Here is a 12,596-nt window from a genome sequence, read left to right as displayed (position 1 = left end):
TGGGGAGCATCTGCAGTGTAGAGATGCCGGATAAAGGGATTCACGTCCCAGGCAGGATGGCACAAGATTTCATCATGCTGCTCAGAAGGGCGTGCAGTTTAAAACTTATGAATTGTTTATACCTGGAATTTTCCATTTAATATTTTTAGAAGCACAGTTGACCAAGCATAACTAAAACCACAGAAAGTTAAACTGCAGATAAGGGGAACTACTATATGGAACTGTGTTCTTCATGTAAAACTTAAAACATTATGGATAAGGCAAGAGTTCCTTTTGATTAGTGCTCCCAAACTAGTGTTCTTCTCAAATGTAATCCTATTTTCATTTTGGTTGTGCATCCCCCAGATTTTTGTTTCTGCAGTACATTAGTCATACATACATATATACGTGATTACATATGTACACACACATACATATGTATTACGTGCTAGTAGAGAATATAGTTTTATTTTTCTTTTATGCCTAAATGATATGTTTTAAGTTTTTTCTTTGTTCATATAGATCTGTGCTTTTCTTTCGAAATTGTACAGGTTCCATGGTATGGATTTCAGTATAGTTTGGCCATTACTGACTAATGGACATTGGGGTTTTTGTGTTTTTATTTCTCTAGCTATTACAAATAATGCTGCATTATTATATATATGTCTGTCCATGTATATGTGTGTTTATATTCTTGGTACTAATCATCAGTTTGTTATACATGTAGCAAGTATTTTTCTAGCCTATCTCTTGTATTCAAACCATTATGGCTTTGCTCTTTTTTTTTTTTTTTTTTGGTGGCCTTAAGCTGACCTCCTTTCCTAGATTGTAAACATTATATTTTAAAGTTTAAAATTGTAGTTTTATTTTTAACATTTAGTTCTTTAATTCCTCTGAAATTTATTTTGAGTAATGGTATGAAGGACCTAAATTTACTTCTTCCAAATGACTACCAGTTGTTCTAACCCCATTTATTGAATGGTGAATCATTGATTGGAAAAACCTATATCATTTTCTACTATGACGACTACTAACCAAAATTTGGAGTACATAGTAGGACTAGACATTATTCTAAGTACTTTCCAAGTATTATCTCTTAATTTTCACACCCACCAATTTCACAGTTGATGAAGTGAAGCACCCATTTCACAGTTGGTTAAGTGATTGCCTAATATAACAGCTGAGTAGTGGAGCTTGGGTTTTAATCCAGAACCCATGCTTTTAACCTTGTATAAGCATGAGATGTTTGAACTGACAAATTTGTCATTTCTCAGGCAGCCTGAGCTAGTAATCGCTTAGATTTTCTACTTCTTGGATCATCTTTTAAAACTTAGAGCTGGAGAGATGGAGAACAAATTGTGATTTTTAAAATTGAAGGTAGTCAGGGAAATGTAGGGTAAATCTGAATAAAAACAGTATTTTCTCAGGTTTATTTTAGCATAATATCTGATAAAAAAGAAAGCATGAGATCTTCAAATTTTTTGAAGAGTGTCATCCAATTCTAAAATTTGAGGGTATGAGCAGTTATATAAGTGAAGCTTATTGGTGCCAGTAGAAGTTTTATTTAATGTTGAGATGATTATCAGTTACTTTATTATTATCTGAATTCCTTGTGCTCTTTTTTACTTGGTATAAATATGAAATGGTGGAATGGGGGATTTATGTACAGACTAACTTGGATTGAAATTCAAGCTCTTGTACTTACTATATTTCCTTAGGCTAGTATTTGAACCTCTCCAAACTTCCTTTTTTCATCTTTAAATTAGGTAATAATACTCAGGGGTGGTATGATATTTCAATAGGATAATATTAAAGTTCCTATTAAGACACATAGTGTACAGTAAATACACTATTCATTTTTAATTTTCTTAAAATACACATATGAAGGCCCTTGGCTTAGTTAATAATTTAGTTTTTTCATTTATAGCTATTATAGAGGAACATAATAATTTTTACTTAGGAGATTTTAAGCGAATTATAGAATCCTTAGATAATTTTTATGAATAGATTCCTTAAATAATTGTCAATACAGTGCCTTTGAATAATTCATTTCTGTTCTTAATTCTATATGTTTGACCATTCTAGGATATGTAGACATTTTTTTCCTAGAAAAAGTTTTAAGGCCATCTCAGGCTGTGAGGTGGAATACTATAATTTAAATGTTTCTTCCTTTATGATTTCTGAATATACTTTTAAAATCAGCCACCTGAATACCACACCACTGTGTATGCTGTATTAATAAGAAGACTTGAATCAGATGGGCTCTGAGGCTTCTTGTAGCTCTGAGAGCTTCTCACTCTCAAAAGTGCACATTATCTAAAATGTTTTTCCTAAAAAAAGAGGTCAAGTTCATCTTCCATTTTTATTAGATGCCATAATAGTAGTCTCCAAATAACCTTACAGTTTATGCTTTATTAAAAAGCTTAATAAAATGTCTAACCACTCTGTGGTACACCTGAAACTAATATAAAATAATATTGAATGTCAATTGTAATTGAAAAAAACTTTTAAAGGGAGTAAAAAGTGAAAGGGAGTAAGAGATTCAAATTTCCAGGTGTAAAACAAATAAGTAATGGAGGTACAATGTACAGCATAGGGAATATAGTCAATAATATTGTGATAGCATTATACGATGTCAGATGGTTGCTGGACTTACCATGGTGATCACTTCTTTAGGTATATAGATGTTGAATAACTCTGCCGTATACCTGAAATGAATATAGTATTGTATGTTAGTTGTATTTTAATAAAAATGTTTTTAAAAAGCTTAATAAACTATTTTACATGCTACATTATGAAATGAACTTATCCAGTATTCTGATAGTTTATATGACATTTAAGAATTTACTGGAAGAATCATTTAGAAATTACATTAAATGTAATTTCTGTATTATTATTTATAATTATCAGTGTATCGAATATTTATAAAAATGCTGTTGAATTCAGGTCAGTTTAATGCCCAGGCGAGATTACATAAAATAATGAATTACTCATTTTTTAATGAACATATTTGATATCAAGCAAGCAACATATACTATGTATATTGTGGTTGAATGGAAAATGCTGTTTTTCAATTTAGTGGGTAAATGTATGGTAAAGTATAACTTTTACCAATCATATAGAAACTGCTTAGAAAATTTATAAAATGAAATCTGTTTTCTTAAGTTACGACTATGCAGTGTATTATAAAATGAATGAACATGTTATTGTTTCTCTCCCTCGTTTCTCATCCAGGTGCAGCAGTAGCGGGCATTTACAGAGTAGCAGGGAAGAACATGGCGCCTCTGGAAGCGCTGGTATGGGGTGTTGGACAGACTGTACTGACATTAATCATCTCCTTTTCAAGGATACTCGCCACACTTTGAGGTTTCTGTGGGAATGTCTTAACTTCACATAAGGAAACAGATGTACAGATTCTCTGAAAATGGCATTGTTAACAAGCAGGCATGAAATTGTCCAAGAATTTGGAAGGAGCAGGTCAGAACATAAGGCCTTGAGCTGTGTGGAAAGATTGCCCTCTGGTGTTCAAGTGATTGCACTACCGCACTGCACCTTATGTGCCTCTGTCCCAGGCAAGGCGAATTACACTATGAAAAGCTACAAGAAAAAGCACCTTGTTTAGCTGCCAAATCAGGTTAACATTGGTGTTGAATCATTGTTTTTAACAGTATTGTGTTAAGTTACAGGGATGTTTTGAGGAATTGATAATTTGTGCCAAACTCTCTTCTTTTTTTATAAATTGATCATGTGAATATTTGCAAGTGTAGATTTAGATGAGTGCTGTGAACATGTTTGACATGAATTCAGGTAATATAGTGAGATTTTTGTTTGGTAACGCTAAATCCTGTATGAGTGCTGAATACCGAATCATTTAATATGAGATAAATTATTTGATTTTTGATGTTGAATGTTTTTGGGATTAGGGCTTTAATACGTTTAGGCATTATTGTTATTTAATTGATGTGGAAAATAATACTTAATGGAAAACTAGCTAAACTCTTAAGGACTCAAAGTAGATCTATAGGGTGCATCCTTTTCACTTCAATAACACTCTTTTAATAATTTCCCTCATACATAAATGTTCTATTGGTATGAATTCAAAAACTTTATGGGTCACACACATTGATGATAGTTTGTGAGTCATAAAAATGTAATTTGAAAATTTTCTGATAAATTTTGTTAGAAAAGAAGTCTAAAATGCATGTTGCATTCTTTGACCCTTCTAAAGAAAGTTTTTGTCATGTATCTCATGAAGAAAACATCTTTATAACTAGTATCTCAGTGGGATTATATTACCTGTTGAATATTTCTTGACTTTTGACAAAATGTAAACAATCTTTCATTCTGGAGTTTTAACTATATTTAAAGAGTGGCCTAAATTAGGCTGTGAAAACAAAAAGCCTCGTTTGTAGATAAGTAAGTCATATAGGAAGAGTAATAAACTATCTTACATTGGGCATGCAGTAACATAATTTCACTAAGTAAAAATTGGGGAATTTAGTAAATAATTTTAAAATTTGACAACACAGCTCAGTGTATCAAAACAATACTGAATATATATTTGAGTGATTCATTTTAGTTGTTCAGTTCTTGATTTATGCTGTTATTTAAGTTTTTTAGAATGTGTGACAACATTTATTAGAAATGAAAAAGTCCTTAGTATAAAATATTTTAAGAGGTTTTGGCAATATATACTTGTTTTTAGGAGTACAGGACGTAAGGGAAATAGAACCTGGTTGAACTTATCTCTTACCGAGATCTTTTTAGGACCAGGTACAATTATAACTAGAAGAGCCACCACAGAGAATATAAAGTTAAGGACAATCCAGAAAAATAATCTGTACACTCTAGCACACTGTTTTATAACCTGATTTGGTAAAAAAATTAAAAAAAAAAGTAGGTTTCTGTTCAGTCTCATTCAAATTTAAGACCTCTGTTACCCGCACCGCTTTTCCTTCACTAAAAAGCAGATTATATCAACTCAACAGTGAAGAGTGAGGAAAAGCCAATTTGGTGTGTGTAGGGTATTCTAATGCTGTGGCTTGGAAATTTGTTTTAAGGAAAAACAATTAGCAGCTATGCATTCTTAGAGATCTTTGAATTAAACCTTAAAATTGATTTTTTTTTTATTATATATAACCCTGAAATTATTTTTGTGTGTTTTTATATGCTTGATGTTTTCCCAAATTAAATTTAGGCATTAATTTTCTAAATCAGTTTGATTTCTCCTTTTTTGTTAGACTTGAATTGTGTTCTTCTTTTTGGCTATTCTGTTAATAACAGTGTTCAAGATATTATTAAGAATAATATGTTGAAGATCTACAAAATGAATATTTATTTTAACATATGGTTATGTCATGATTTAAGGAAATTATCATGATAAGGTAATATGGAATACATGATTCAGAATCCAGAATTAACCAGAAAATAGCATGGATGCATTAAGTGTATGAATGCATGGACCAAAGAGATTTAAATTTCTGTTTTTACTCTAGAATGGAAGTATAATTAGTTTGTAGAATGTCCTAATCTCATTATCAAGTTGCTTTCTGTTATGAATTGTGAATGTGTGTGTGTGTGTGTGTGTGTGTGTGTGTGTGTACTTTTAACTTTTGGGGGAATTTTTTGGTTTCTTCACTGTTTTCAGCGAAGTTATTTCCATTGAGATTTTGTACAACTGTCACTCATTCGATGTTTTGAAATACAGTTAAATAGTGTGAATTGATGAAATTATCTGAATAGCTATTTCTATGCTGAGATGTTTTTAAAAGTTGATGGTTTTCCTATAGAGACAAGAAACGTTTAATGATATATATCTACACACATATATATCATTATATACAGATATATAAAGCTGCTATATATGAATGCAGTCTAATTGGAAAGCTTTTGTTCTAGTGGAGAATTTGTTTATTTGAAGAATCTTTTAAATAGTTTTGAGGATGTTTGAGATTTTTTTTTAATTTGGAGAGATTTTTCTTGGTTTAATAGTGCTGGAAACCCTTGTTTGTGCTATGACAAAAGCCCTTATTGATATATTTGTGTTACACCTTCTTAAAATGTGTATGTGATGTAGCAGTAATTTTTTTTTTTTTGTGATAAATGCAGAAAAGACAGGGGGAATCCTCTGCAGTTAACACTTCTTCACTTTAAAAAAATGTTTAGTTAGATATTGCTGACAGTGAAATCAGTTCTCCAAAGAAAAGATTCCCCAAACTAATTATTATTTAACATACTGGTTAGAAGTCCATAGATCAGAGTTTAGTCAGGGGGCCTCATTTAAGCTACAAATAATGCTTAGAACCTTTAAATGGAGGAGGTGAAGTAATTTGTCCCACGGAATGATTCCATTGGTTGCCTAGAGCACGGAAAGTCCTAAATGGCAACTGTGTTCAATGCGTGCAGCTTATTTATTCTTCCTTTAGATCTTAATGTTTACCAAAAATATATAGTTTGTTACCCAATGTACTGTCTTAGTATTTGTAGCATATATTTCCACTACTCTATAAAAGGGTTTTGTTTATACTGTAAATGAGAAAGAAATGAGCTGCCCTGTATGTATGATATAAAGAACAGGGATAATTTGAAATCAAAGAACATTGTTGGAAAAGGTCTTCAGAGAGCTTTAATTTAGATGAGAGTGGAGCTGACATGTTACCATGCCCACAATGATAATCAACAAACCAACTAATTCAATTTTTTAAACATTTTTGATGGATCTACTGTGTACAAAGCGTTGTACCAAGTATTTCCTGTAGGAAGTACAAGAATGACTAAGATAGGATTCCTGCCCTTGAGTCCACCAAGAGCTAGCAAGATGATTTTAAATCCTAAAAAGATTGGGACAACATTTTGCTTTCTGATTCTAGTTGAGAGTTCAAGTCCTGTTTTTTTCCCACCAAGTTCTGATTTTCCCAGTTTATTCACCAAATGGAGTTTCAGTAACTGAGATAGCATTGCTGTGACATAGTAACGAGAATACTAGAATCTAAGCCAGACGCATAAATTTGAATCCGGGCACCGTCACTTGTTGACCTTTTTGTTTATGAATGGCAAAGCAGTATATGTTTGACAGTAAATGATCAATAGTCATTAGAATTTTTTAAAATTATATTTTACAATACCAATCATTATATTGATAAGTTGTTTTATAAAATTCATCTATTTTCTTCCATTTCCACGTTTCTCTCCATATATTTTAAGAGGAGAAAACTAAAATATTTCTCTTATAATCTTGTTTCCTTTACTTTTCTCCACCTCTTTTTTTTTTTTAATCAGTAGATATTTATCTAAGAGCACTTTTGGGAGTTGGTGGTGGTGGAAATGGCCAGAACAAACAGGATTAAATTACAGTTTGTGCTTACCACTGGTCAAAATAGGAAAAAGGTAGAAGTAGCCAGCATTTACTCCTTTACCTTATCCTGCTACTTCTCTTACATTCATTCAGCCAACATTCATTGAATCTCTACTACATGCAGCTCATTATCCTTGTTTAATGTTTGGAGAAGTGTCTTCTCCATATGTCCACCTCTCTTCCACACCTTGGATTTTGGTTTCACAATGTAGTGTAAATTTTTAGGGAAATAAAGCTGAGCTTCAGTGTCTACCAGGTCCTTCTTTCCATGGACCAAGGTGCTTAAGCTCTAGTTGCTGTTTGTTTGGTTGTGTTTTTTTTTTTTTTTTAACTTAAAAGAAATAATGTTATTTTAAATTTATGTACATTTTACAATTCAAGAAATAACAAGATGCTAAGAGTACTTTCTGAAATATTTTCAAAGTACTTCACTTAGCTATTACAAATTCTCTCAGAACGTCTTATTCAGAATCTCTTCGAAGAGTCATTTTTAAAATGTGAAGAATGTGGCAAGTTACTGAAGAAATTCTAATAGACCTCGATTGCAGAGAAGTTTGGCAACGCTTGGGTAAATTGCTATTTCTTTTAATAATTGCTATTTCTTTTAATAATTGGAGTGAGAATCTCAGTAGTTAAAACTAGCAATTAAACGGTCTCATAATTTCCGTTACCTCTCCTTCGTTTTACACAATATTTTCCTTTAATAATGATTTTTACATGTCAGGTTTAATAAAAAACAATTAAAATGTTATGTAAAGAGTACAGCATATAAATTTTTATTATTTCTAAAATAGTAAAAACTTGTCCTGGTTTCAAAACTAGATCTTGATATCGACTTGACTCCTCAATAGATCCTAGAGGAAATGGTCAATAATAAGACCACCTAATGAGTGCTGAGTAAAGATCTGTTCTGCTGTTTCTTCACTAGACATCGGTACTGATCTCTGTTATCCTACCTTTATTCTTGTTTTATTTCCAGCGATGTTTTAACTTTTAATTCCTCTAGGTAGAGTTGCTTATATTTTCCTAATTCTATTTTATTAGAATCTTCCTGAGTTTTTATTTTGGGAAGTTCAGATTCCAGATCTTTAATTCTGAGTTCCATTTGACTTGTTATTGAAGCATTACTATTCTCTTTTTTTTCTTAAGTTTTCTTGAGGTGCCATTTGTGCTCACTAACGGACTCACTCACTCTGAGCTCCAGTGCTGGGGCAGCAGCTTGAAAGGTGCCAGGGACACAAGGGGAGGAATGAAACTGTCTGGCTTGAGGGCGAGGGCTGGAAGGGTGGCTTTCTCCCAGACAAGTGCTGGCAGTTTTCAGTCCTTTTTATAACGTTTTGCAGGAGACTCTCCAGGGTAAAAAGGACATTGTTTGATTAAAAATGATAAAAATTTTTAAACATGTGGTAGCATTTTGTAGTAGATTTAAGTTTAAAGACAGGAAGAAACATTGGAGGGGTATCACAAAAACATACAGGCATAGTTGATGGAAGGACCCTACATTATGTGAACAGTTTCCCCCCTTCCATTAAGACTATAAACTACACTGTATGAATATGTGTACTGCATGTTTACAAAATGCTGTGTTTTTTTTTATATGTGAGACATAACTTACCACAAAGCATTTCGAAATCGTATTACATTTGTGTGTGTGTGTGGTGGTAGGTTTGCCTTTCTAACTTAAGGATCTCTGTTTAGTATAGGCAATATAATGTTTTTGAGGAGGTTGCTGAGTAAATTATCTAAAACTGTATCTGTGAATGTTTGGAGGAAGTAGTGCTTAATATATAAATTATTTTCAATAAATGTGGAGATGTACCAGTTAATACTTTCTTAAATTAGTGGAAACACCCAAATTTCTGAGTGAACTGAGCTATGAACTGTAACCATCTTTTCCCTTGAGTTTTGGGGACTCATTTTCATATTCTTTACATTTATTGCACATATGTTGAAGTTACTTATAATAGCCCTTTTTGGATTTTGAGAACTAATTTAGCATTTTCTTAAAAATCTCTCTCCCCCTTCCATTCAAATGTCATATGTTATAGTTTAAACATATGTACAGTTTGTTGATAGAGTCAGAAGTCCTAGTTTAGAAGAGAATGTTCTTAACACCTTATGGTTATGCAACTATAATCTTACTGAAAAATAAATACTATAGGCAAGTCAAGAGAGCATGAACCTCTTACATGTTTTTTTAGATTCTATACTGTACCCACATGAATCTTCCCCTCAGTGACAACATGACTGCCCCCTTTTTGGGAATGCATTTAGATATGGAACTGAAACTGGAAAGCAGTATAATATAAATATATAGGAAGAACTCTAATGCATAATTACTGTAACAGTAACACCTTTTCTCCAAAATATGTTATATATTGGTTATTTCTAAAAAGCATCACTTTTTTTTAGCGCCTTGTATAAATGAATGTTAACTTTATAGTACTACTGATGATGAAAAGTTTCCTTTGTTTTTAAAGTATTTGCACATCATCACTAAGTATCTGTGAGAAAGAACATTTTAAAATTTTTAAAGAAAGGAAAATAGAGGCATGTGTTTGAATAATAATAAAAGTAATTGACTTTCAATACTGGATGAGTTGATAGTCTAACTGTTGACACTTTCTTAGTACTTTGTGATATTGGATGCATTTACTATGGAGGAATTTTAAATTTTTGCCCTCTACACACACACGTGCGCGCGTGCGCACACACACACACACACACACACACGAGCTCTACACATTTAGATGAACAATATCAGATGCCACAGTATTTTTCATTTCAGTCATATAACTTGGTAAAATGTATATCATTCTACCATAAAGTATTAACCCCTAAATCTAGTCATCCTGGGATTAGGGGATCAACTTTATCCCAAAATTAATCTACTAAAATGTATTTATTTAAACATCAAAAACATAGTTTACCAGATAGGTATTAAAGGACTCACTTTCAAATTATGTTAACTCTCAGACCACTGATGAATCATTTAGTTACCCACAGTACAGTTTTTAAAAGCTAAGTAATGTCTTGATGCCTTGGAAGTTAAGATACTTTTGCAAAGTGAATTTAGTGTGATTCAGGATTGGTACATCTGTTATTTAGGATTCAGAGTTTAGGAATGGTGTAATTGAATTAGCTCCTCATGATTTAATAAAAATCAGATATGTTGCCATTGACAATGACAGATGACAATTTCATTACATTTTCATGATGTATTTGTCTTTTTTTTTTTCAAGTAAGTTAGAAATGGAAAAATGTAGTCAAGACAAATGTGGGATTTTAAAATTTACTTTTGTTGTAGAGATTCTAGTGTGAACAATGTTAGTTTTATATTGTAGTACAAGGGCAGACACACGATGTAACCTTTAGAAATATGTTTACCATCAGGGATTTATTTTTACTATTGAAATATTTAACGTACTGTGAAGCTTAAAAGACAGGAAGAATAAACGTTGGAGGGATAACGCACAAAAACAAAGGTATATCCGATGAAGTACCCTGCGTTATGTGAACACAATTTCCCCCTTCTGTTAAGATTATAAACTACACTGTATGAGTATGTGTACTGCATGTTTACATAATACAGTTTAATTTTGAAGGATTATTTTTTAAAAACTATGTTTATGTATAATACCTAACAAGCTGTAAATATTGTATACTATTGATTTTTAATTTTATATAAGCAATTTTATAATTTCCCAATTCATGTATAAATCTCATTGTGTATATAGCATAATTTCCTGGAGAACAAATTTTGCAGTGGATTTTAATTACTTTAATTGTAGTAAGCATCAGGTTAGTCTTAGAGATGTTGATCTTTGTTTTAAATTATTTTTACCACTCATTTTGTTTAAATGGGCAGCAATAAACATATGCAAGTTATTTTTGATTATGGAAAGTTGGTATGCAAAGACAAGATCTAGGTTCCCATTTATTGCTTCAAAAAAAGATACACAACTCACATCATCTTCTGTCTAATCACAGGACCGTTTCTGAGGTCCATGTGTGTCTCTCCTCTTTGTAACATACAGGGTGAACTCTTTACTGATACATAAACAACTGTTAAAAGTGAATCCAGCACTTAAATGTCATTACACAGAATTTATTGGATTAAAAATTTGTAATATACAGTATTTTAATAAAGTTTCTGTATTCAATTTCATGCACTTATATATAAATAAACCTGTCTTTAAAAGCTTTATGGGGTGTTTGATTCTTGATGACGTGTCTTTTCAGCTCATTCACTGTAGACTCAAATATTTTCTGACCCTTTCATCAGTTCTTCTGGACCAGTTTTGCATATCAATTTTGGAGGTAGTGCTGAAAAGGTAAACTTGGCTTGGTTTATAGTTTTACCTTGGACCAGTCCTAGGCCACATAATCATCCACTTCTAAGAGTTACTGTTTTAAAATGTATACTGTCTCTTTTAATAAAAAATGACTACCACTTATTGAGTGTTCATTACACTTCATATGTATTCTTTAGTACTTATGGTAATCCTTAAAGTTAAGTGTTTTATCCTCACTTTAGAGATGAAGAATTTGAGGTTCAGAGAAGATGAGAAACTTATTAAGGTCACATAGCCAATAGTGCTGACCTGAGCTGGGATTTTCTTACTCTCTTACTGTGTTTTTTTCTTACTGTGCAATGTTGGTTTCTACAGCATATTCTGGGAGCTCTTAACCTGTAATGAGATGAGATCTTATTATTGAAGATAGGTTGGCATTAGGGAGATTTAAAGAATTATCAACTCAGGATTTGTATTGTCATATTTATCATATTTTGAATTTTTGTTAGGGATTTCTAAGGAATGGTACAACTAAGCTTAACTATTCTCCTGCCTGAAAAAAGATTGGAACTGACAGAACCAATCAATGTATTACAACCCTGCCGGAATAAAAACTAGCCTCACCTTAAAAATTGTGCAAGCAAAATGGAAGTAAACATTTTTTTTTCACATACACTGACATATTTTATGTAATTACTAAGTTGAAATGTATTTCTTTTTAGGTGGGTGTTTCAACCATAGAATTATAAAATTTTTAAATATGTTCCCTTCCTGACCATGATTCTGAAAAAGTTCTTGAACAAAATGTAAATCTTGAGATTAAAAAGAAATGTTCTATTTTGATTCTATTATCTTTGGCTCTTCAAGTAATACTTCTATATGTCTTTGTAATAGGTAAGCTATCTTTGGGTATTTTGATACTGGGCACTGAAAGAAAGCATTGAATTTCAGATTTATTTCCACTTAGG

General features: G+C 31.9%; 1 protein-coding gene across 1 annotated transcript in view; it reads left to right on the top strand.

The window, feature by feature from the left end:
* The window catches only part of TMEM170B (transmembrane protein 170B), a 32,125-nt gene extending 20,904 nt beyond the window's left edge, over positions 1 to 11,221 (top strand). Inside the window, exon 3 of the mRNA XM_006909263.3 lies at positions 3,214 to 11,221. Within this exon, the coding sequence (XP_006909325.1) occupies positions 3,214 to 3,344 (131 nt within the window). The 3' untranslated portion in view covers positions 3,345 to 11,221. The remainder of the gene's footprint in view (positions 1 to 3,213) is intronic.
* Positions 11,222 to 12,596: the final 1,375 nt, after the last annotated feature.

The sequence above is a fragment of the Pteropus alecto genome, unplaced genomic scaffold (assembly GCF_000325575.1).
Source record: "Pteropus alecto unplaced genomic scaffold, ASM32557v1 scaffold121, whole genome shotgun sequence".
In the NCBI taxonomy this organism is placed as follows: Eukaryota; Metazoa; Chordata; class Mammalia; order Chiroptera; family Pteropodidae; genus Pteropus; species Pteropus alecto.
This window is presented reverse-complemented; position numbering and strand designations above follow the sequence as displayed.